The sequence below is a fragment of the Clarias gariepinus genome, chromosome 23 (genome assembly GCF_024256425.1).
Source record: "Clarias gariepinus isolate MV-2021 ecotype Netherlands chromosome 23, CGAR_prim_01v2, whole genome shotgun sequence".
Lineage (NCBI taxonomy): Eukaryota > Metazoa > Chordata > Actinopteri > Siluriformes > Clariidae > Clarias > Clarias gariepinus.
In genome coordinates this window covers 24,817,830-24,845,258 of record NC_071122.1, presented here as the reverse complement: position 1 = coordinate 24,845,258, position 27,429 = coordinate 24,817,830, and the positions used below count along the sequence as shown (strand labels likewise).

The 27,429-nt window shown below is 38.4% G+C and overlaps 1 protein-coding gene across 2 annotated transcripts in view; it reads right to left on the bottom strand.

Moving 5' to 3' along the window:
- The window catches only part of LOC128511663 (inter-alpha-trypsin inhibitor heavy chain H3-like), a 96,663-nt gene that overhangs the window by 37,292 nt on the left and 31,942 nt on the right, over positions 1 to 27,429 (bottom strand). For both annotated transcript variants that reach the window (XM_053484616.1, XM_053484618.1), the window contains exons 9-10: positions 14,869 to 14,979; positions 12,414 to 12,595 (exon numbers count right to left, since the gene is read on the bottom strand). In XM_053484616.1, coding sequence (XP_053340591.1) covers positions 12,414 to 12,595; positions 14,869 to 14,979 — 293 coding nt within the window. The remainder of the gene's footprint in view (positions 1 to 12,413; positions 12,596 to 14,868; positions 14,980 to 27,429) is intronic.

The following is a 27,429-nucleotide window of genomic DNA, read 5'->3' as shown; positions in this document are numbered from 1 at the left end:
ATGTAAATTTCAAAGCACTTATTGTAAGTCGCTCTGGATAAAAGAATTTGCCAAATGCCTAAATGTAAATGTAAATGTTAGTATCATCATGAACTCCAGTTCAACAGTTCAACTGGAACAATGAAATTTGGGGTTTGTTTCAATTATTTATTTTACTTGATTACATCTAGGACAAAGATCAATATGTTTTCTTATGACATTTTACAGCAGTAGCTTATTTGGTTATAAGCAGTATAATTTGTGTTTGTATTCTAGCTACATTATGTTTGGTTAGAGTTAAAGAGAGAGGAATTCTTAAAAGGTTGTGGATCCTGATCTCCTTCTAACCAAACTCATAGTGCTTACATATGCCACTTCAGTGCACATAAACATTACGCCATATACCTGCACATACACATCATCTAAAATTTGCACTGTCATTGTTTAACATGTTTGCAGTTTTATTTGCGTTACACCTATATTTTATTGTAACCATATATGTTTATTAAAATTAATTCTTATTATTTATTTTTGCTTGACTTGAATAGTTTTGGGGGTAACCACTCAGCACTTCTCTACTTGCTATAGCCTTTCTGATTGTATATAAAAGATACTGTAAAACCTTGGGAGCCTCCAAACCTTTAAATCACTTACCTGATGAGCTGTCTAGAAGGAGGCGGAGCTTCTGGTGTCCAGGTACATCATAACAAATCTGTTTTGGCTGAGCAGAGATTAAAAACCTCACACTACTCACTGAGTGTGCATGTGTGTGTGTGTGTGTGTGTGTGTGTGTGTGTGCATGAGTGTGAGTGTGTGTGAGAGAGAGAGGGAGAGAGAGAGAAAGAGAGAGAGAGAGAGAGAATCAGTAAAACATGACATCATAGAGATTGTGCGAATATGAATAAGATGCATTAAATGTAGATTTTCTAAAAACTCTCATAGTACCTGTAGGCATGGAAGTGGGATGTATTTCAGTTATGCTGATGTATGTTGCCATGGGCTGTGGTGGGATTAATGCACTTCTAGATGCTAATAGTAAGCAACAGGCAAAATATCCATTAAAATAATAATTATAATAATGTATTGTGGAAAGAAGTTTAGTGAAAATTTTCTAAACACAAAAGCAATACTGAATCAATATAATACAATACAATACAATATAAACACATAGTATATATACACATACCTAATTCCTCCCCTGAAGATTTCATAAGGTTAACTGAAGATACCACTGCTTCATCAAAATAGTCTTTAACACAATAAAAGAAACGACTTTTTTTATTTAAATGCCACAAACTTTTTGTATCTTGACACTGCATTGTCACTTCTGTAATTTTTCCATAAACACAGCAGAGCTTAGCATAAAAGCAGACTGTGGGATATCTCACTAACTCATCATCTATAACCGTTTCATCCTGTATTCAAGGTTGCAGGAGGCCTGGAGCCTATCCCAGGAGACTTAGGACATGAGGCAGGGTACTATGGTATATCATGCAGTTATACGTATATTAAAGATCTAAAGGAGTCAGTCTGTTTAAACAGGAAACACTGGAAATGCAAGGTTCACCCTCTTATAGTTTGGGATGGTAAATACTTTTCAGGACACGTTTGCCTGACTTATTATCAAATAATGTGACTCTGATTAACCCCAACTATACAACACCTCCAAGCTCCAAGTAATCTAATTTGAGGAGAGACGTTCCATGAGTGGGTATAATAGACATTAAAAACTCTGAGATGTTTAAATATAGGTATTACTACGTGTCCCAGTTGTTCTTTTAATTATAAATTACACATTCAGTCTCTGCGTGGGTGAGAGTAGGTCTGTACGGTCCTACAGTACTGAAGAGAGAGCAGCTGCCTGCCAAAACCCACATTCACAACCAGTCACAGAAGCACTTTCAGGGTCTGAAGCACATTTCGGGTTACTTTGCTGTAACCCTGTTCCCTGAAAAAGTGGGAACGAGATGCTGCATGAAAACGCTATGGGAACATCTTTCTGTGTTGCCCGTTGGGAAGCATGTGTGTATCAAACACGCCAAATTTTGGCATATATAACCTCGGTCAGGTGATGTCATCTGATGAAGGGCACCTGCAGGTTATAGGAGTAAACAGGAAACATTCCTCAGATACATTTTGTCTGAAAGGAGCGAAGCATCTTGTTCTTACTTTTTCAGGGAACAGGGTTACAGCAAAGTAACCCGAGACGTTCCCTTTCAAAAGCTACACTTGCTGCGTGAAAACGCTATGGGAATAAGAATACCAACGCAGCTTAACCGTTTAGCTCCATGAATAAAATGGCAACTAAAGGGTGCTTTCCCACAGAAACCCCATCAGTCAGAACCTGACAAGCCGAAATAGCGGCTACATACGTTTTGAGAGAAGTAGGGCATAAGCTAGATAGATAGTTAGATGTTCGGCATCTTGAAACATGGCAGGAAAAGACAGAACAACTAACATTTTATTGGAGACCAGTATTGCCCAAAACACCAGTGGTGGCGGAGCATGAACACCAACCCCCTGGGGGTGCCAGGGAGAACACTTTATTCTCGAAAGGAATTGAGCCTCAGGACTTCTTTGATGGCGGCCCGACTTCTTTGAGGCGGATTGCGAAGCACGGCGCGCCGCACCCCAATCTTTACGAGGAGGTGCCCGGCTCAAAAGACTCTCCTTGTGTGCTTCATGCCTCGCGAGAGTCAGCCGGAAGGCAAGATGGGGGCATCAAGAAGAAATGCACGATCCTTATCCTTGATGCTCTTGAGATTTAGCCACAATTGCCTCTCTGCGGAAACTATCGCAAAGAACGGCCGATAGCACGAGCCGTCTGCTTTGTTGCACGAAGAGACAAGTCTGTGGCCCGGCGTAATTCCAGAACACCCTATCTTCAAGAGCCCCGCCAGTGCTCAAGTCTCTTAGCAGGTCAGCCTGGTAGGCCTGCAAATCTGCCATGGTGTTTGGGGGAAAACCAACCTGACCTGTTGCCTGAAAAGCTTTTCCCTTCAGCAAAGATAAAAGTCTACACCGCTTGGAAGGAAGTATTGGTTTTTCAGGGAGGATGATGTCCCAGTAGAGATAGCCTGGTAGCGTCTCTTCTATCTGGGGCATCATCATATAACCCCGCGCTTCCACCTTAACTATATTTAAATAAATAAATAAGTTGACGGCACGAAACACGGGATACTGTAAATAGCTTACTCCATGAAAGGGTAAATCCGTCACGGAGGTTGCTAAGGAAAGGGAGAGAGCGTCATTGAGGCTCCGCTCCCCGGCTACCCAACAGAAACCTGTCATCTAATTCAAGTGCTTGGAGGCTATTTCCATCTCTGTGGAAGCGAGAGAAAATGTCTATCCTGCCCATTTCACAAGAAGCGCAAGGCGTGTTTGAGAAGTGGACGGAGGAATTTCCTAATCCAGCGAGCGCAAGAGAAAGGAAGGGAATCAGTCTCCTGCAGTTTTTTTTTTTTTTTGGGTGTGTTTCCTATCCATTCACAAGAATCGCCGAGGTGTGCTTGAGAAGTGGACAGAAAACTTCTGATTTGGCGAGAAGCCCGGAATGCGCCTTGGCTCGGGGTGCTGCTTAAAGAATGCAAGCCGCGCGCGAAGCAATGATGTGGAAATCGCACTCCGAAAAAGCAGAGGTACGGCGCTCCTAAAAAACTTCACCATATCGGTGAGTTAATACTTTTAAATTCGCTTGCACACATCACACGCAATCGCAATACGGTCCTGAAAACAAAAAGATGTGAGGAATGTTTCCTGTTTATTCCTATTTATAACCTGCGGGTGCGCTTCATCAGATGACGTCACCTGACCAAGGTTATATATGCCAAAATTTGGCGTGTTTGATACACACATGCTTCACAACTGGCAACACAAAGATGTTCCCATAGCTTTTTCACGCAGCATCGAGTATAGCTTTTGAAAGGGAACACACATCTGATCTCAAAGACCTAGCATTTTAACAAGGATAGGCAGACTTTTATGTCCACTGTGTTATGTTGTGTATTTACACCCCAATTTTGTTTTTTTTTATTAAGATAATGTAAAAAGAATACGAAAAATATGTAAAATATGTTCGGAAATATGCTGGTATGTATGTACGTATGTATGTTTACCAGCATAATAGCACAAAAATACAGCAGCCATTTTGTGGTGTATTTGTAACAAATATTTCAGCAAAAACTATAATTAATAATGTTTTCACCCTATTGTTCTCTCTCTCTTCTATGCATGCTTCCTTAACACAGCAGCCCTGGACTCTGATTGGCACACTGTGACACGTGACACAAAACCAGCTAATCAGAGAATACATTAATTAACTCTGATTAGCTATTAGTTAATACATCCTACTGGCCACAGTAAAAGTATTAAATATGCACCTCTACCTGTTCATGGATGTTTTCATATGTGTATTAGCATACATACCTGTATAAACTGTAAAACAGAAACGCGCACACACACACACACACACACACACGTAAAATGACTTCAATAAGCAGTACTTAAAGTCATATTGTAAAGATGTGAATAATTGCAGAGAGCTTTGCTAATACAGTATGAATATATTTTTACAATAAGATGATGTGGATCTAACATAAATTTCACTTATGAAATATGATGTAATATAAAAATACACAGTATCCAGTTTGTAAATAATTGTAGCTATGCTTTTGTCAATTATTTTCAGCACAATTACCTTTGGGTTCAGTTTTTATTTAATCCCCCTCAAAGTTTCCCACAGTGTATAAGAGTGTGTAAGTGGGTATCAGCTGTTGCTCAGTTGGATTTACTCCGTGTTGTAATTTAAATAAATCTGTTGTAGCTTTAATCTTAATTGCATGTTAAGCATTAAGCAGGTTAAGAGAGAAAAATATATTTTTGCTTTGATGGTCAATAGTTCTGAAGAATGTATTAAAAACAGATTTGAAGTTCAGGACTGGGAAAGGTGTTTTGTCAAATGCTTGATAAAGTGGCATGAAAGATAATGTTTGTGTCTTTAACATTACTGCTTTAATGTAACTAACAACCAACTTACGTAGCAAGTCATCGGCAACTGTAAAACAAGCATAAAAACATGTTAGTAGATTTCACTAATAAGAAATTAGTAAAAATGATTAGTTCATTTAAGATCGATCACTGGCATGTTTACACATACCATCAACATGGAACATGTCCATGAATATACCTGCTGTACCTGGTATAGGATATATTGGACCTGCGTCCCCTTTTGGAGATGGCCAACTAATAAAAAGATTCAGTACCTTGAGTAAGACATCCAAAAAAAGCAACAAGGCAAAATTTTATTTTGACTAACACCAACCTCTTGTTCCAGGGACAGTAAAATAATGTATTTTTCTGCTTTAGGATGATTTTGTGAGAATATGTTCATTTACACTTAATAAATAAAGTGACAATAATTTTCTAATTCCTTTAGAAAGGACAATTCTTTGGGTTTCTTATAGATTTTATTTTCATTTATTTTACTCTAATCCTACTTCACATTCCCAGTTAATTGAACTGGGCAGTCAGAGAAAAACACCAGATAAAAACTTAATATGCCTATTGCTAAGTAATTTTGATGCTTTTACCAATGGCTCTACTTATTTAATTCATAATTATATGGATTATAAAATATGTATATAATTACACCCACGGCTTCTGGTTGGGAAATGTTCTTATAGTTTTTTTTCTACAATATCATCCACTAATTTACCGATGAATCCCACAACCGTAAACACACTGATGTCATCGGAGTTGTTTCAAAACATGTCCTAGTCTGCGTCATCGAGTGCGTCCTGTAACACGGCCACCGATTGGTCTGTCTGGCGCACGACCTCCCTCTATACCGGAACTTCCTGTTTGAGCCTTTGTTTGTATTTCTGCATGAGAAAGAAGATGGTGGCATGGTTGGATTTACCAAACAGAGGGCGAGATTGTGCCTTGTAGGCATCCTTGAGTCTGTTCAGCCATGTCTCAGTGAAGCAGAGGAGATTGTAGTCCTGAACGTCTCTCTCAAACTTTACCCTGGCCCTAAGGTCATCGAGTTTGTTCTCCAGTGACTGGACATTGGCGAGCAGGATGCTAGGCAGAGGTGTGCAGAGGCTCTTAGGCTCTTCCTGGCGCCGGCTTGTTTCCCTCGAGGGCCACCGCTTCAGGTTGCGTCCTTTGTTCTCCCTCAGGATCTCAATCGGCCAGCTTAGATCCGGAGTTAAAAACGTTGAATTGTGAGTACATTGTGCTGTAAACCAATAGAAATAAGGTTATCTCTGTCATACTTAATGCACTCAATGGTGATGAATTTGCTGGTTTAAAGTTACTAAAAATGTATTTAAAAGACGAAAACAAGGAAAAATATGTTGGAGCAGTCGTGACGGCAGCCAACCTCATTGGCGCCATCTTGGGTCATCCACCGCAAAGTTGAGGAGAGCAATTTAAAAAAAAGTTTATCGGCGCAGGAATTGACAGTCTTGGTCAACCAACAAGGCCGGTGTAACAAGGGGAGAGTTTATGGGAGGAAGCCTTGAGAGGGAGATCTTGGGTGGAAAGCAGGACTTTCTGTCCTATCCTATATTTAGGATCCAGTGAGCGTCTACGGTACGCTTGTTGCTTGTAGGTCCTGCTGAGTTATAGCAGTGTCTTCCTGGCCTGAAACCAGGTTCTCCTACAATGGCAGACAAAGGTTTGGGCAGACAGAATGCTGACCTCCTTCTCCTTAGATAAGAACAAGCACAGCACTAGAAAAGTCAACCTGGTAGATGACTAAACTTGAAAGCTGCGGGCGTATTTCACCCAGGGTAGGAACTTGCCCCAATAGGAGACATCTCAGGAAGCCATGCACCTTAGGGCTACCTCAAGGGACTGATTCTTTCTTACGGTCTGGCCGTGGACTTCGGGTTGAAAACCTGAGGACAAGTTTGGAGATGGCTCCAATTAGTTCTCAAAATGTCTTCCAAAGCTGCTAGGTGAACTGGGGATACCAGTCAGAAACAATGTCTTTGGGGAGGCCATAAAGCCTGAAAACATGCCTGATCATGAGGTTGGCGGACTCCTTGGCAGATGGAGTTTGGCTAGTGGAATGAAATAGGTGGCTTTAGAGAACCAATCCACCATGGTCATGTTTCAAGAATGGCCATCGGAGAAGGGCAATCCCGTGACAGTCCAGGGCAATGTCAGACTATGGACGGGATGGGATTGGTAAAGGTCTGAGGAGGCCTGCCAGAGTGGTGTTGGTGTGTTTGCACTTAGTGCAGACATCACATGCGCCCACAAAGCTGGAAGTGCCTTTTTTTACTGTGGGCCACCAGAAACTTTGCTGGACAAAGTTTGAGCTGATTTAGGGTGGCCAGAGAACTTGGAGCTGTATGCTGATTCCAGGACTTGAGAGCATACAGAAAGAGAAACAAAGAGATGGTTAGGAGGTACGTTATTTGGCCCCAATTCATAAGACAGCTCTTGCTGGATCTTGGTCTCATTATCAAGCTCAGCCTCTGTGAGCAAGTAGGATAGGGGGTTAGTGGGCGAAAACTTCTTGGAAAAAGCGTCTGGCTTGGAGTTCTTTGAACCGGAATGATAGGAGAGCATAAAGTTGAACCTGGTATAGAAAAGTGACTACCAAGCATGGCAAGATTTTAGCCTCATGGCACTCTGTAGGTATCCCAGGTTCTTGTGATCAGTCCAGACCAGGAATGTGATCTCTGTCCCCTCTAACCAGTGTCTCCATTCCTGCAGTGCCAGCTTGATGGCCAGAAGCTTTTGATCGCTGATGCCATAGTTTGCCTCGGCAGGCGTGCCGCTTGTTGTTGTGCGCAGTTCTTTGGGAAAGTACACCTTCTACTCCTGTGTTGGAGGTGTCAACTTCCACCACAAACCGACGTGACAGATACGGAAACGTGAACCATTTCTTAAAACCTGAAAAGGTATTTTTGGTGTCCAGGTCCCAACAGTAATGTGTCCTAGGAGAGGGAAGGGCTGTTAAGGGGGTAGCAATGGAGCTGTAGCCCTGAATGAAACTGAGGAATCAAAATTATCTTGGCAACGTAAAAGCAATAAAAACAAACCGCGAGTGAATCAAGGCAAAAAACATACGATGATTCAACATTCAACATTAGAAGTGCCGAGCAGCGTTCATTTGACCGCAAGCGGCTAAAAAAAATTAAAATACTTCACACTAGATTAAATTCCAGGACCCTCCTTTTATGACTTTTCCTAGTTCTGTGAGCCTAATCACCCTGCATGCTTACATTTTGGAAATCGCACCAGTTAAAGCCAGTATAAAGCTATTTTGCTCTTATTTACAAGAAATCGCGGATAGCTGGTCATGCCATTTCCTGCCTTTTACAATCTGCCATTCTCATTTCTCTCAGCAGATGGCGCAAGGGATCGTGCATACTCTCTATTTACCTATTTACTTTTCCATTTACCTCTTAGAAAAAAAGTTTTATTTTGTTTGTTTATATTTAGAATGTTTATAAAAGTACAAGAAGTAGGCGCGCACACACAGACACACACACACACACACACACCTCCCCTGAGCCCTCGGTCAACATACAATCACCGTCATTATGTAAATGAGTCAAGACGTAGCCTAACGTGGTGTTGTGTCGGATTTCAGCGGTCACGGAGTGGAAAGACTTTGAAGCAGTTGCAGCGTTTTTTTTTCAGTTACAACAAGCACAGCGATGAGTCCATGTTGTTTCACTGGTTATGACATAGTGACACTAAACAGCTGAACAACTTCACTTTTCCGTTTACCTCTGAGAAAAAAAAACTGTATTTTGTTTGTTTATATTCGGAGTAACACCTTCCAACCACCTCTCATAGTCTATTGTTAGTTTTAATGATTTGGCTGAAACTAATTATCACTACATAAGTACCCCAACACCATTGATCATGAGTTTCAGCTGAAACTAATTCTATACATGCAACAGAAAATGTAGATGCAGATTCCAAATGTATAAAGATACATGCTATATATATATATATATATATATATATATATATTTGGTCTGTATCCACACTCAGCGGTCACGGAGTGCAAAGACTTTGAAGCAGTTTATATATTAATCTAAGCTTGAACTTTTGGACATTGTTTCGTTCAGATTTCGCTTCAGTGTGTTTCTTAATCTTTCCCCATATATAATACTTTTCTTTTTCTTTTACTTTAAATAAAATCATTGTGTGTCAGCAACAGCTTCCCATTCAAAACAAGATGCGGTCAAATGACCGCTGAACCGCGTTATAAGTAGTTGACACTGGCGCGGCGTTTCTAGTGTTAGGAAAAACTAACGCTTTAGTGCAAGAATTGAAATTAAAGAGAATTTATAATTATATAAGATAAATTTATTAAATTTTACTTTTTGTTGTTTCTTTTACAAGCCATTTTGTGTAGATTTTGCCAAAAGAAATTTTTAGACAGGGGTTAATTATTACAACTGTTGTTGTGCAAAGATGTAATGATGCATTTATTTCTAGTGTCCTGTTCAATCCAGGATGTTTGGTTCACTGTGCATTGCAGTTTAAATATGCTGTCAATATTAAAGCATTAACAAGCTTAATTAATCTAGAAATTTTACCACGTTGCTATTTTTGAATGAATCATATGACCAATTTTGACCTACATTTAACAAGGATTCTAAAAAAAAAATGCTGAAATCATCACCAGGTGTGCTGAATGGCAAGTTTCATTATAAAAAGATGGAAGTTTGAATAAATCCAAAATTGTATGTCCTTTAAGAGGAACTATTTTTACTAGAATACATTAAATGTAAAACACTAAAAAAGGCTGTGTATGTGAGACAGTTTGCAGAAGCTACAGTACATGACTGTGACCTACTAGTTTTTAATCTGTTCACAGAACTAGATCCAAACAAATCTATTGTTTAATCAAGCATGCTAACCGCTTTTATGCACTGAACATCAGTGGTTCTGAATAATGTGGGTTTTAAATTCATGACTGGAAAAGTTGTTTTGTCAAATCCTCGATAAACCGACATGAAAAAAGTATCATTTATCTTTAATATTTCTGCTTTGGTGTGTGTAACATAATCAATGTCCCTGTAACATCATGGCTTACTGTAAAACAAGCAAGAAAACAAAATAAAACGTTTCTACGTTCATTTAAGACGGCATACATATACCAGCAAAATGGTATGTGCCTTGTGATTTCCATCGCACCTTTAGACCTGGTTGATCCAGATGCCTACCTTGACCAGGATCTGGAAGACCCATGGAAAGTCCAGCACCTTGGATAAGACAAAAAAAAAAAAAACATGCTGAAAAGGGAAAATAAGCAAGTCAAGAAAAGGCCTATTTTTCGATTTAGACTAACACTTTTCTGTTCAATGTATTTATTAATGTAAAGTCTGCTTTAGGATAATTTTGTGAGAATAATGTTTATTTACACTTAATCTATAAAGTAACAAAATAATGAATGTTAAAATGCATTCAGAAAGGACAGGGTTTCTTTTTTTATTTATTTTACTAATAAATAATATTTTATTCATAACTTAATTTATTTACCTTCACATAACCAGTTTTAAAATGTTTAAAAAGTTTAAAATGAGACGATAATTTTAAAAAGGAGACAGCTCTTTGTGGAAAAATAACAAATATGCCAAAATAGCTTTTAATGTGGTGTACTAAAATAATCTACAGCTTAGATTATTTTAATACATGTATGTATATACATATTTACACCCTCATATTTATACTACTATGCTATCTCTGTGGCTTAAACAGGACCTTGGTCCTAATTTCGTACCAGAACATGGAAGTGTGCCGGTATGACAATAAAGCTCCTTGTATTTTTCCTTTATCTTATGAGTTTAATTGCACCCGGAATTTAAATAAAAAAATAAAGTGGTACCTCGGGATACAAATTTAATCCGTGATCGGGGCAAGTTTTTACTGCAAAATTTTGTATTGTTAAATACATTTTCTTACAGGAAATAATTTGAATGCAGATAATCCAATTCAGCCATATTACCAATATTACCTATTTCCGACACAATATGCATATTTTTTTCATATAAAAGCTATCAAAACATTTTGAAAAGACATGTAAATAAATTAAAATATGAAATAAATAGACATCAAACCTCACTTAACCTTAATTTATGTTTCCCTTTCTGCACAGGTAGCTTTAAAAAACAAACTCAAAGTGGCTCCCTTTCATTCTTTCTACCATCCTCACTATCATTCTTGGGACACATGGTGCTATGTCTTCAGTAAAACTTGCAGTAAATGTAAAAAAAAAAAACACAAAAAATGTGAACTTGCTTTGCTTGGTTTTCCACTGACGCAAACGTTCGACGTTCGTGCCACTAGAAGCCACATACAATGATTAAATAATCAAAGAAAAATATACAAGTCAGACAAAAGTAAATAATAAGAAATAATGTTTAGGATATACAGTAGTTTTATGCTATTATGCTTAAATGTAACTAAATTTCCCTACACTTCATTACACCTACCCAATTGAGGCAACCCAAAATAATAATCTGTGCGTGGCTCTTCCCCTTCTTTGGGTTTGTGGGCGACCTGTGTCTCATTTTCTTGTGGCTTAGTGACGACCATGGAGGTGAGTGGAGTCACAAATTCATATTTGAGAGAGAGATCCAGAGCTTTTTTCTTGGCTGCTTCTTTCTCATCTCCTTTAAGTGTCACTCTGAAACACATGAATGAAAAACTTAAAACATGGTTTAAAATCAGAAAGTTATTTATGTAAAGCATTAAACAAGGTGATCACTCACTCTTTCTCCAGGAGCTGTTTGACTGTAAGATAAGCCCACAGTCTCTGGATGAAGTTTTCATGTTGTGGTAAAACATCAATGACGTCTTTTGTCGACACGGAGTCCTGGTAAGTAACTTTTGAGCCTATCTGCAAGTAATAAAGAAATGAAAAATTGAAGAAAGAGACAGAGAAATATTACCAGGAAAATAGATACTCTGGTTAAATAAGTAAAGTGTTAGTGTGAAGACCATCGGTCTCACCAGTCCACTTGGGTTACTTAGAATCAGGCTGTAGCAGTTTTTCTACCTAGCATGTTTTTTTTTCTGTTTCTTTTTTTTCTAGCAGGTTTAATTCACACTGACAAATAAGTAACAGATGTACAGAAAACTGTAACTGAAGAACAGAACTGTAGGAGCACTGGGGTTCTTACTGAGATTGCGATGACCTCAGTTTGTAAAGTCTCCAGGCTGTTGTCTGTGATTTGTCCCGCCACCACAATCTCGGAGCCGTTATAATACTGCCTGAAACTGGTCTGGGTGAGATTTGATGCTCCGTTGTAGCTCATTTGAACATCAGTTAAGAGCGGCGTGGCCACCTCCTCATAGAAGCCCTAAGCATGAAAGCATGAAATGGAGTTGAAGCTCTGCCTAACAAGCACATGGTAATGGATATAACTGAAAATGACCCCTATGCTGTATCTCACCTGTAGCTGGAGGTCAGCATCTGAGTCCTCATAGATCCTGCGAGCAACTCCATCATTTTCCAGCGCCATTTTCTCCAGGAAATCAAAGTTAACATCAAATCCAAACCCCAGGCAGTAAAGTGGAAATTTACCATCAATGGCCTGTTTGACATTTTCCTGAATTCTCCCTTTGTTGGTTTCACCTGTGGGGGAAAATCCTTACTAAGGTACTAATGGAGTAAATAAACATATTAATACATGTTGTGCTACTTAAAGACAATGTTGTCCTGCACAGTATGCATTACAATTTCAAAACAATGGAAGTGTATTAAAATTTGGTTGTGTTAGTAATGTAAAAAAAAAAAAGATAAAATGTATATATTGTAAACAGTTGTATATAAATATACATATAAGTTGTATTATAACAATAAATACAGGTCCTTTTTAAAAAATTTGCATATTGTGATAAAGTTCATTATTTTCTGTAATGTACTGATAAACATTAGACTTTCATATATTTTCAGATTCATTACACACAACTGAATTATATTTCGTCCGACCAATAAACGAAAAGTGTTTTTAATACAAAAAAAGGCAACCTTTAAGTAATTATGTTCAGTTATGCACTCAATACTTCGGGAATCCTTTTGCAGAAATGACTGCTTCAATGCGGCGTGGCATGGAGGCAATCAGCCTGTGGCACTGCTGAGGTGTTATGGAGGCCCAGGATGCTTCGATAGCGGCCTTAAGCTCATCCAGAGTGTTGGGTCTTGTGTCTCTCAACTTTCTCTTCACAATATCCCACAGATTCTCGATGGGGTTCAGGTCAGGAGAGTTGGCAGGCCAATTGAGCACAGTAATACCATGGTCAGTAAACCATTTACCAGTGTTTTTGGCACTGTGAGCAGGTGCCAGGTCGTGCTGAAAAATGAAATCTTCATCTCCATAAAGCTTTTCAGCAGATGGAAGCATGAAATGCTCCAAAATCTCCTGATAGCTAGCTGCATTGACTCTGCCCTTGATAAAACACAGTGGACCAACACCAGCAGCTGACATGGCACCCCAGACCATCACTGACTGTGGGTACTTGACACTGGACTTCAGGAATTTTGGCATTTCCCTCTCCCCAGTCTTCCTCCAGATGAATGACATGCAAAATTTGCTTACATCCGAAAAAAGTACTTTGGACCACTGAGCTGCTTCTCTGTAGCCCAGGTCAGGCGCTTCTGCCGCTGTTTCTGGTTCAAAAGTGGTTTGACCTGGGGAATGCGGCACCTGTAGCCCATTTCCTACACACGCCTGTACATGGTGGCTCTGGATGTTTCTACTCCAGACTCAGTCCACTGCTTCCGCAGGTCCCCCACAATCTTCCTCAGGGTCCGGTCACCTCTTCTCGTTGTGCAGCGTTTTCTGCCACACTTTTTCCTTCCCACAGACTTCCAACTGAGGTGCCTTGATACAGCACTCTGGGAACAGCCTATTTGTTCAGAAATTTCCTTCTGTGTCTTACCCTCTTGCTTGAGGGTGTCAATGATGGCCTTCTGGACAGCAGTCAGGTCAGCAGTCTTACCCATGATTGCGGTTTTGAGTAATGAACCAGGCTGGGAGTTTTTAAAAGCCTCAGGAATCTTTTGCAGGTGTTTAGAGTTAATTAGTTGATTCAGATGATTAGGTTAATAGCTCGTTTAGAGAACCTTTTCATGATATGCTAATTTTTTGAGATAGGAATTTTGGGTGTTCATGAGCTGTATGCCAAAATCATCAATATTAAAACAATTAAAAGTCTTGAACTACTTCAGTTGTGTGTAATGAATCTAAAATATATGAAAGTCTAATGTTTATCAGTACATTACAGAAAATAATGAACTTTATCACAATATGCTAATTTTTTGTACTACAGCCTCACAGCATATGAATAAGGTCGGTATAGTTTGTAAATGAACTTCTAACCTTTGATCGTGAGTACTTCCTGTATATCTTGAGTGACAGATGTATGGTCAAGTAACAATAATAAAATAAATAAAACAATAAATAAAATGTGGGCGTAAAACAAAAAAATCCCTGTAACACTGTTCTTACATGTACAATATTTTATAATCCACCACTGACTAATCTGTTGTTCAACTGCATTACTTAGGATGGAGTCTTTGCTTTTAAACTTAAATAAATTATTATTTATTTATTATATTATATAAATTATTCCAGGACAAATAATGTCAGGTTTAATAATGGCCCAACACAATTTAATCCCTTAAATCTAATAAAAAATGTATTTGTCACAAACACAACCATACACACTATGACATGCAGTGAAATGCTTATACAACTGTTCATGATTTAAGGTCAAATTAAAGGTGGGGTATAGTGGTCATTAACAGTCATACTGTATAAGCATTTAACTGCATATCATAGTGTGTATGGTCCTGTACCGTATATGACAAATAAAATTCGAATGTGATTAAATTGTGTTTAATACCTGCAGTGGGGTCTCCATCGGTGAGCAGGATTAGGATGGAGGCGGAGCCCTCTCGTGGGTATCTCTTGATCATATCCACCCCCTTCAGCACTGCAGCGTTAATGTCCGTGGCTTAACATGAGTACAAGGTCAAGTTAAAAAAAATATATATTAATGGACAGCAGTTTTGTTTCTGCAGAAGAGGCTGGATTATAGCCCTTTTTTATATATACAGTTTGTTGTATTTGAAACAAAACCTTTATATTTGTAGTATTTGCAACCCATCGAATTGTGTAAACAGCCTTTTTCAGTCTGGGTTATTAAGAAACAAATAAATTACAGTGTAGAGATTTATTTGATAAATTATTAAAATTTTATGAATTATTTTATGCATAATTTCAATTTATGCACATTATTTTAAAAGTTTACACAAATATTCAGGGTGTTTATTGGAGCCTTATCTATCTTAACTCATCTACTTACAACTTACAATCACTTTTTAGTTTGTTTTGCAGCTATTGTGTTCATGGTTTATGTGCCATTCTGTCTTACTCTAGTCTGTTCTGTTTGCTTCTTCTTTTTTTTTTTTTGTTTGGTTTATTTGATTCTTTATGTTAAATTAAAGAGTCTATGTTTATTTCATGCTTTGCCTACATTAGGCTGTTCTTGTACAATAGGCTTGTAAAATGGGGTAGTGAATATGACAAATGCCGCTTCGATAATGACTCATGAGAGTTTTCCACCACCATGATCCCCAGAAAAACAAAATACAATGATGTTTTACAAAAATTTTGAGAAACTGGTTAAAGAAGTTCAAGTTCCTAACTAAATGAAGTAGTATAAGCTGAAGCCATATGAGCCTTTTATAATTGTTTTAAATATAGATTTGCAGGACTTTGGGATTCAATACGCTTTACGAATATTTATGCCACACTGTGTTCAGTATTGAAAGTGACTGTACCTCCTCTATCATCAATGTTCTTCACAAAATCCTTTGCTTTATTCAGATTATTCTCTGTGGCCTGGAGGAGTTCAGCTTTCCAAACATCCACTGCAGAGTCAAAGATAATCAAGCCAAAGTAATCCTCCTGATCAAGATCTCCCAAAATCTTCAGCATTGCTGTACGAGTCTAAATGACAAAATCGGCGTAATTTGTGTTAATTTTTAGCTGTGTGTGTGTGTGTGTGCGCGCGCGCGTGCACCGTCTGCATATACAGTAAATATGTAGATGCTCACAAATATAATAAATATGACATTATATGTACATCTATCTTTCATACAAGAATTTATATTCCACCTTCCAGATATATTTAGATATCCCACAGTATATAATGCTCAAAATAAAATGTAAATTCACAGAGAGACTCAATAACACATCTGATTATGTTTACCTGAGCCATTTTCCTGCCATACATAGAGCCACTTCGGTCGATGATAAAAACCACATTTTTGGGTATTTTCTGAATATCTGTGGGTGCAAAGTAGTGGACGAAATATCCGTTTGATGCCTAAAAAATGTGAGTGAGGGTTTTGTTTAAGCATAAAAAAAATGCTTGTTTCTTCAGTTAACAAACTAATGTTAAAAATGTAAAACATAAATAAAATATTAAACAATAATACAGAAAAAAACTAATAAAGTAGCACTTGTGCATGTTGGACACTTAGACAACTACAGAACTTCATTACGTGTGTTAGTTTATATTATTATTATTATTATTATTATTTTATTATTATTATTATTTTATCAGCATAAGGTAAATGTAACAGTGTTAGGTAGTTTGTTATTAAATACTCTGTTCTCAGAGTCTCTGTGTAACAGCCCGAATTAACACAGCAGGTTTAATTATCTAATACTTTCAGTTGGAGCCAAATTAGAACTGCACATGCCTGTCTCTGATCAGACTCAGACAATAGTATGTATTGTGTAAATGTGTGTATGAGAGACATTAACCATATGTTGATTTAAGTAACAGATGCACAATCACCTTGACGTTTTCTTCGGTTTCTGTGTTTATCATGGCATACCCCTATCTCATCTATGTGGTTACAGTTCTGGTTCTGGTTACAGTTACTGTAAGTACAGTTCATCACAATTCATTAAAAGTTTTGGTGTACTGATTACGTTTCCAAACTTTATGCGTGAAAAAAATAAAATTTGGCCTTGCCTTTTTGGTAATTTAATAGTGTTTTGTGTTACACTGTTTGAGGGCAACCAGTGACCTTGACTGATACAGCAATCCGGGATTGTTGTTAAGTAAATAAGTAAATCGTATGTATGAATCAAGATCGTGACTTTTTTTTCCCTCAATTAATTGTGCAGCTATAGTGGGAAGGGCATATACGGCTTTGTTGTACAATACTTAGTAGAAAGCAACTGATGCATTAACCTTTTCATTATGATTTCAATTTTCTATAAATAACCTGTAGTTCTCCATTTTGTTTTGGTCTCTTCACATCGTACTCTATGATCAGGTCTCCGTTTAGTCCATTTTCTCCACAACCTTCACACTTTGTCTGCTGCTCACGAGTGGGGTAAAAGTTCACCCATGCCTGCACATGCAAATGAGTGCGTGCAATTAATTAATCATCTTTGCTACTTTTATTAGGTAGTATATAATAATATAGTATAATGAATCTAACAGTAACATAACTTTAACATTTCTCACCTCTTTGGTAGATGAAGCCAGAGTACTGGTTACAGCACTGGACAGCTCCTGAGTTTTCAGCCCTCCTTTAATCTCCAGGAAGGAAATACCCGGATGCTCATTAATGTAGACATCGATCTAGTGGAGACACAACTTAAATATAAGTTTTTTTTAATAAAGGCTAAAAGTTGTTTTTTTATTGTGTTTGATTAACTGAATGTAAGTTATATCTAGTGAGGTAACATTGTTAAACATTGTTACGATGGGAAAATTGCCTACTGACATTGAAGCTATTGCTTGTTAAATTAGCAGTACACCCTTAAAATCATGTGGAATAAGACAGAGATGATGTTTGTACTTTATGTCCTAAATCACCTTGAAATCTGCTACAATCTGCATTGGTTGAGCGTTGATTTGTAACTGGTATTTGCCCAGCCGTCTCTTTAGCAGCTCTTCATAGGTGAGTTCAAAGGTCACCTTACTGAAAGCCGCCACCGTCACTGAGGTTTTAAAGTCCTCCAGAGTCCGTCCTACTGCACTGAAGTCATAACAAGCATTATTAATGTGTATAATGTGTATAATAGTGGTAATTGTAATTAGAGGCATAGTTATTAAACTGGTTAGAAACATGCAATCATGATCTAAATTTATTTTCTAATCTACTGTGAAATAAACTGCAATAAAAACAATAAAAACACGAATGGCTGGAATAATACAGGTATGTAGACTGTGTTTTCATTCTATTTCGGCAGTACCTGACAATCCCAGCACTTTCTCCTCGAGATACTGCTTGACTGTACTGTTGCTGTGCTGCTTCTTTCTGCTTCACAACTCCATCATACGTCTTTCCCTCTATGGTCCTGATGAGAAGGTTTTTAGACATTGCGAATTAATCATAGTCCTCAATTATAGAAAATTATCATTACCATCACTGTCTGTATGCAACCTGTCTGCAAACAAAATCTAAGCGTCCACTGCCCCTAGAGCTTAAAAGTTTTATTGTAGTTTATCTGCTTATAGGCTGGTTCTTTTTGTTATTCTATTCAATTCAATTTTCAATTCAATTTTATTTGTATAGCGCTTTTAGCAATTTTCATTGCCGCAAAGCAGCTTTACACAGTCAAAAGAATCATTTAAGTTTGTATGAAATGTGAATTTGTATGAATCAGAATGGTCAGTTTGTCCCTGGTGAGCAAGCCGAGGGCGACAGTGGCAAGGAAAAACTCCCTGAGATGGTAATAGGAAGAAACCTTGAGAGGAACCAGACTCAACAGGGAACCCATCCTCATTTGGGTGAAACAGAAAGCAGTAAATGATCTGCATTTATACAGTGTGTAGGGTGGGAGGCAGTTCAGCTATAATAGCTGATGTTAATTGATGTTAATATGGAGTCCAGGTAGTTATTATTCTGCAAAGTCTTACTACACTGAATATTTTTTTTTTAATTAACTGTGTAGCTTTTTATTTGACAAGTTGGCATTTTATTACAAAAGCTTTTATTTTTTGGTTCAGATCAAGTAATGCTCCATGGTTTGAGTCTTGCAGTGTATGACCATTGCATTACCGGAACAGTTTCTCTGGTTTTATAGAGTTTGCTCAGTTCTGGTTCATGTCTATTATTCATAAGCAGTGGTTGTTCATTCAGAATTTCCTGCAGTTTGCGCACCTTTTAGAATGTAAGATGTTTACCAGCCAAACACAGTACAAAAGGGAATACCCTGCCTTGAATGCTGCTTATTGAAGGATTAAACAGAGCCAATGTGCCCTAACAAGAAGTTTATTAAACCTTTAGTCCTGACCCTCAGGTCTCAAGAATTCTTTACACTAATCCTCTCCTGGTCAGGCCTCTCTCTCCTGTTTTCCCAGCCTTAAAACAAGATATAACACAGAAACATCTGATCTTAATCTTGTGTTAATCAGTATCATGTCATTGTTGAGAGTCATGATACATACAATTATAATTTCTTAATTAATTTATTACATCATATGTTTCTAGTAGTTATACGTACATGACTTCTCTTTTTTGCATTCCAGAGGCATTTAAAATTTTCACACAATCTATCACAGGACACACACATGCGCACACACACTCACATGATCATACACAGCATGGGCAAATTGGAAACGCCAATTGGTCTAATCTGCATGCCTTTGGATGGTGGAAGGAAACTGGTCCACCCGAAGGAAACCCACCAAGTACAGGGAAAACATGCAAACCCCATGCACACAAACTCAAGGCAGAAATAGATTGATAACCACTAATGCCGCCCACATTGCTAGACAAAGAAAGAAAAAAAACAGGTTCTCTTATAGAAGACTATTTTTAGAAACTATTCTTGTCTTGGTTTATTCTGTATGTTTTAAATAATTTCTTGAAATTACACCTTTGTGTTTGACTTACATTTTGAATTTGCTGATGAAAGCATTCTTGGGTATCTTGACCTGAAAATGAATTTCTTTGGACTCATTGAGCCGGTTCGCCACACGGCTTGTGATGACTGTGATGGCGTAGCGGCTGGTTACTGTGGAGTTGATGTGGAAACTGTAGATATCGACATTCTGTTGCTGTGTTGAGGGAAAAACCGTACAATCGAACCTTGTTATAAATAAATTTCCTAAAACATGTCCAGCTTGGATAAAACAAGTGAAGACACCTTACTAGACATTAAAAGCAAACAGATCTTTCACAGCAAATGTGATTTTCAAGTATAAATGATCTTTTAAATATATAATTTTTTTATATATATTATGATATATTCTAATATATAAATATATATAATTAAATATATTTTAAGGTCCAATCAGTTGTGCATTTTATAATCACACATGACTGTGATGTGTATTTTGACTTTGTCAAGGCAAACACGCTGTCTGTTCCAGTAACTTCTGCAACACAAACAGAACAACTCAAACAAATCAACAGACCTTCACCCCAGAGTTGCGCTACATTTTCATATTTTAGTAAAATATACATGTTTTAACTTAGATATAGAGTTTCTATTAATGGCCAAAAGAGAATTCAAAGAAGTTCCTGAAACCAACATTTAAAGAATTCTTTTTGGACACATGTCTATAAGCTAAAAGTAAATTTAAATAATTTTCATGTAAGACGAAGAAGAATAAGACAAAAATTTGTAATACTCTTGTAAACATGTCCACTCAAAAGTACAATTAAGTGAGATAATATATAGTAAGAGAATTTCGTTTATTGTTAGCTACCTCACATATTGTTTAAGCTTATATTTGTACATATCATATCAATAATTATTTAAGATGATAAATTTCCACTTCAAAAATAATAAAATATAAAAGCAGAAGATTCATGGAAAACTCCGACTGTACCTGCTTGACTGGGGCCGAAGTGACACAGAGAAGTAAATGTCCAAGGATCATTAGTACCAATGTGGTTCGCTCCATGGTGTCCCATACAGCACTCAGGTCTGAGAAATGCACATCAGCTTTTAAACAAACCTCTGAGACTACCTCTGAAATTTTAGCTCCACCCAGCCCATACTTTTTCCCTTATGCTGGTGTGCTGAGGGATTTTAAGTTTGTAGATTCAAAGGGAATAGATGGTGTAGATGAATACCGAGGTTAATATTCATTTACTTCACCCTGAGAGTTGCACCCAGGCGACCCATTATTTACAATAATCTGATGTGACCAAAAACAACTGAAACAACTGCTCATCAATCCATAAAATTAATACATTTTCATTTAGCAGATGCTCTTATCCAGAGTGACTTACAAAAAGGGCTTTGTCACTTTTCCCTTATTGGATATATACTTATATAAGTATGATTAGGATATAAGGATGATTAAATGTTACTGAAAGTATTTGGTAAAGATTTTATCTCACTGTAAAATATTTCAAGTAATCCTTTAATCCTAGTTTGCTGCATTACTCATTGCATTAACACAAATATCTGAAATTTCCCATTTGGCTTCCTTAAGCATCACAATTACATTTGTAATAAATTGACCTGCTGTATAATTTGATCATTATTTGATTGTGGATCAAGATAGAGGTATCCTGTCCCATTTTCATTTACTATGATTAACTATTGTTTTACACAATTAAACAGTCCAGAAGTTCTCACCAGTTTAATTTACACTGACATTATCATGTGTAAATGGTCCTTGACTTAATTTATTACTAGCAACTTGCAATGCCTCACCTGAATACAAGAAGTCAAAAAAACTCCCCAGAGTTTTAAGATAATCTGTAAAATATTTTCTATTGCATAATTCTAAAGTGTGGTGTTTATGTGTGCTGATCTTCCATTTGCTGGGCATATTTCATACACTAATAGTGATTTTCTTTCTGTAAAAATAATTTCCTAGTCTTGTAAAAGATGTTTTCCTAGTCTGGCTCAGATCTTATTTGACTAATTGTTATCAGTTCGTTGATTAGAATGGTGACTATTCTGCATGTTCTCAAGTGGAGTTTGGTGTTCCACAGTGTTCAGTTTTAGGACCATTGCTTTTTTTTATCGTTACATACTTCCTCTGGGCAACATAATTCGTAAGCATGGTATTAGTTTTATGCTGATGACACAATTATACGTCTCAGCAAAAACAGATGAGAAAAATAAGCTTTATAAGTTTGAGCAAGGACAAGGAGACTGGATGGTAATTACCTTCCATCTGCTTGATTTTGATAAGACAGAAGTCCTGGTCATAGGACCACATGCAGCTAAATGTAAGCTTTTTGATTACATGGTAACTTTAGATAGCCTTTATCTTCCATCAAGTGCAACAGTAAAAGACCTTGGTGTGATTATACCAATCTTTTATTTGAAGCTCATGTACAGGTAGGTACTATTACCAGGATGGCAATCTTTTATCTCAGAAATATTGCCAAGATAAGGAATATATTGTCACTAAACTATAAAAAAATTAGTTCATGCTTTTATTACCTCAAGGTTTTACTATTGTAATGCCTTACTGTCTGGTTGTTTAACTAGATGCATAAACAAGCTTCAGTTCCGAATGCAGCAATGAGAGTCCTCACTGAACCAGAAGATACGAGCACATCACACCTACACCCTAAAAACTTCTGGGTTAAAAACAACTTAGTTTGGGTTGCTTTTAACCCAGCTGCTGGGTAAATATTGGACTAACTACATGCTCGGTTAATTTAACCCAGCAAAATGGGTTATTTTTTTAACCCAGCAAAATGGGTTAAATATTTAACCCAAATGCTGGGTCATATTTAACTATAACGCTGGGTTAATTCTACCACATAAATTGGTCAAATGTTCTACCCAGATGTTGGTTTATTTTAACTGGAATGTTGGGTTAATTTAACCTCACAAATAGGTTATGATTATTTTCATGTTTTACAGTGAATCTGTAAAAAAAAAAAAACATTTCTATTAAACAGTTAAATAACTTTGATATACTGATCTATTACAAAAAAACTTTCAAGTTTTGCAAACCATACATACATGCAATAAACAACATCCTATTAAATGTTCATAGAAAAAACATTTATTTTTCAAAAGCACAAGAACAGATAATCAACAGTGACATCATTACTATACTATTACTCATAAGGGCAGAATGGAGTAATAACACAAATAGGCTGAGGCAGCTTCTACAGAGCAGGATCTCTCTGTGACATTAGATATCTTTTCTGCAGAACAAAACTATCCAGCCCTGGTTCCGTTTTAACATACAAACACTGTCTATGACTTTTCAAGTAGGCCTCGATATTTCATAGCAACATTACAAAAAGTCCTATACAGGTGCACACTACTTTAAATAGTAAATGTCAAAAATATAAAATGCCTTGAAGCACACATCAACCGCCCCAAGTAGTGTGCATTGCTCCAGAGCCTGTCCCACCAGAATGACGAATGCCTGAGAGCAGCGCTGGTCATCATCTCCCAACATCAGGATGTACAGTAGGGGTACGGCCTTGACACTTCAGCCTGTGGAGGTATTCCACCATGTTGGTTTCAACCTGAGAAAGAAATGAAAGAAAGTAAAAATTTTGTTAAATAGAAAAAAATTTAACTGAATAAGTGTGTAATAGGATTTATACTAAATAAAAAATGACAAAGCTAGGGCATAAGTAACCAGGTAACCAAAAACATGGAGACAGCTACTGTACTACCAAAAATTAAACAGCAAAATAAGCATGGCTTTTAGGATAAAGCTCCTTAATATATATTTTTAAGTCGGACTAGTTAATGTGGTTGCTAACGCTAGCAACCTAACTAAATGCCTGCGTTATGCTAGCATTACAGTTAACAATTTAGCGTTCATTCATCACTTCAGCATCTCCGTCACCCTGCAAACATTCTACAAAGTAGGCTAAAAAGCTCAGACATCTTTGCCGTTTCCTTCACACACAGGTGGGGTTCTTTGGCTAACTATAGCAGCTATTCTTAGCTAAATTATCTTACCTCAGACCAGCCTGAAAGTTTGAGTGTAACCTTAGCACGGTAACAGTAATAAATCTCACATTTAGTGATAATTTTTTAGTCATATGTGACTTAGGTGAGTAACCATGTGTATACAGACCTTGTATTTACTGTCATTTTCCCTTAAATGCACGAGGAGGATGAACCGTCATCAGTGGTGTGGGAGCCCAAGAGAGACACATAGCTGACTAAGCCGCTAAAAACACCAGTGAACTTTTGGGGATGGGGCAACCAAACCCAGCGTTTGGGTAGAAAAAACAACCCACCATTTTTTAGTGTGTATCTTATCCACACTGCATTGGCTCCCTGTGAAATTTCGCAAAAAAACTTATTTTGACCTATAAAGCATTAATGTTCTCGCACCACAATATCTGAGCGAACTGCCAGTGTCTTACTGTACAATCCATCACACCTACCTTGATCAAAGGATGCAGGCTGCTTGCCAGTGCCGCATATCATGAGAACTACAGCAGGGGGCGGAGCTTTTGGTCCCTCGCTTCTGGATGGAGATGTTGTCTCTTGAATGCCCCATGTTGTCTGCTTGGGATGCATGTGGTGACTGGGGACGGTTCCACTTTACCATGAAGACGGTCCTGGCCTCGGCTGATACAGACAGCTGTTTTCTGAGGACTTGTGATTGCAGTAGCTCAATAATTCAGGACGGTAGTTTTCTAAACTCTAACTGAGTCTACAATAACAAACTGGACTCTATATTAAATTAAATACATCAACTGTTATATTAAACTTCCAGCCAACTAACACACAGTATGACTGCGGATAAATCCCTGCTATCTGTTATTACCCAAATGAGAATTGGGTATACCCTGTTGAGTCTGGTTCCTTCACAAGGTTTTTTTCTATTGCCACCTCAGGGAGATTTTCTTGCCACATCACCCTCAGCTTGCTTATCAGGCACCATCTAATCATTTCGATTTATTAATTTTTCACGCTGGGGCAAGCTGACAGGGAATAATCAGCTTGCCCCACGTCAAAGCGGGACTGAACTGGAGGCGAGAGACCCTCAGTGGGACGCTCCAGTTTCCAGACCTGAAACATGGGGAAGGGTACCCAAGACCTCCATTAGTGTTTTTAAGGGGGGTACTGTGAGGGTTCACCACTAGAGGGCAATGTCTTTGGCTTGTCTCGTCCAGTTTGTATCCCCTGTCTGTATTGTATTAGTTTGTGCAATCCCTTGTCAGTGTATGTCTGTGTATTAGTTGATTATTGGTTTTGTTTATAGTATGCTCCAAGTTCAAGCCAACTTCCTTTGTGTTTGTTTGGTTGGTTATTAAAAAGACTTTGTTTCACCATCATCACCCTCTGCGTCTATGCCTGCCACACCATGGCCACAGTCCAACACCTAACAGATCCTGACATTCACATTTTATACAAATTTTCATAATTTACTTTTGATTCTGTATAGCTGCTTTGTAACAATGACAACGGCATTTTATTCAGGCTTGAGACCGGCACTGCATCCAGTGGCTGCACCCGGGCTTTCCATACAATACTGTGCCCAATCAGGGCACAAGCCCTATGAGCACAATGATTCCATGGCTGTTACATCATTGCTATGTAACATCGGATAGTGCTGATGCCTGATAATGCCAAATTGCTCGGTGTCCACCTGGAGGAGAATCTCACCAGCTCCTTGCACAAGAAAGCCCAACACTGTTTTTTCTTCCTGAGAAGGCTGAGGAAGGCCCGGCTTTCACCACAGATCCTTATCACTTTCTATAGAGGGACTATCGAGAACATCCTGAGCAGCTGCATCACTAACTGGTTTGGGAATTGTGCCATCCCAGACCGCAAGACCCCACAGCGAATAGTGAGGACAGCGGATAACATCATCGGTTTCTTAACTGTCACTTAGGATTATTGACCATCAGGACAGCTTTACAGGATAGACATTTTCTACCTTTGTGCTCCCGGACTGTTTTATTAAAACCAGTTGGGCTGATTCATTTTTCCCGCTCACACACATACAAAATATCAGGCTTTAGACATTTTATCATCCTTCTCGTAAGTATCCGAAGAGTTCTTTGCTTGATGTCGGTCGTGTATTTTTGTGTTCAAATATTAGTCATCGAAGAAAGTGTTTTTACATCTAGTGATAGCGAGCACGTTTTTACATCTAGTGATAAATACACACATTTAGTTCATGAAAAATTTCAAGCTGCTTTTCCAGAGAGAAGAATACCACAATACTGGAAAAGATTTATTAAATAAATACATAAATGAGTATAATAAGGTTTATTAAATAAATATTTTCCCATAACCTACACTACGCAGCCACTGCAAAGGAACTTTTGGACCACGTGCTCAGAGTTTGTCACACCTGTACCACCACAGTTCGGGGGAATAAGATCCGGTTCTCCGGACTACTGAGCCGTCGCTTTGTCTCTCCCTAATGTGTCTAAGTTGGTATGTCTCCCTATCACAGATTGCGTTCACCTGTCTCTCCCCTGTGTGTCTTCATTTAAGCCAGGCGAACCCGTAGTGTTTTGTCTGTTCACTGTTACCACCACCACGTTTGTTGCTGTATGTCTTCTAAACACTCTGTGTCTCCTCCTCAGGACTGAGCAGCGTCTGCAGGGTTGGGGTAAGGCCTGAAAACCAGGCATTTAGGACAGGGTCACTCCTGCAGGTAATCCCGCCTGCAGACCCAGCCTGAGGAGGCTTCGTTAGTTGCCTGCTTGTGTTTTTGTTTGTTTATTTTGTTTTGTTTAGTCAAAGTGACTTTAAATTAAGAAAGAAAAAGAACTAAATAAACACACAAAAAGTGTTTCACAAAATACCTGCGTTTGCGTCTGTCAAGAACTAACCTGAGATGACCAGAAGACGTAGCTTTAGCGGTTAGCCCTTTGTAGCGTGAATGGTAAACCCAAACGCGGATGAAACACGAGTAGGCAGGATAATCACGCTTTTAGTCTAAGGACTCTCACAGATGGGGAGTAAGGGAAAGACACAATCTAACCCGCGTCCTATAAATACACACTCGATCAGGAATTGAAACCAAAAAGGTGAGTACTCACAGTTAGAAGCAGGAATCAGACGTGGCATCGGCTAAACTCAATGACTGAGCGAGGTGCTATGGTTTGTTTACCTCTTTTATACTTCCTGGTTTGCGACCGCTTAACTTCCGGGTCCTAGTGCCGGTCGCGTTCCGAGTGTGCATGACAGTACCCCCCTGTCCAGGACCGGCTCCAGACGGTCCTGAGGTGGAGGATACCCTGTGACGGTAGTCCCGGATGAGCTCAGGATCGAGGATGAACCGTGCTGGGACCCAAGATCGCTCCTCGGGGCCGTAGCCTTCCCAATCGACCAGGTACTGGGTGCCCCTGCCCCGAGGTCGCGAATCGAGGATTCGTCGCACGGTGTAAGCGGGACCGCCGTCAATGATTCGGGGAGGAGGAGCAGGGGGGGTGGGTGGAACCAGAGGTGAAGTGATGAAGGGTTTTAGCTGTGATGTATGGAAGACTGGGTGGATCCGGAGCGCCGCAGG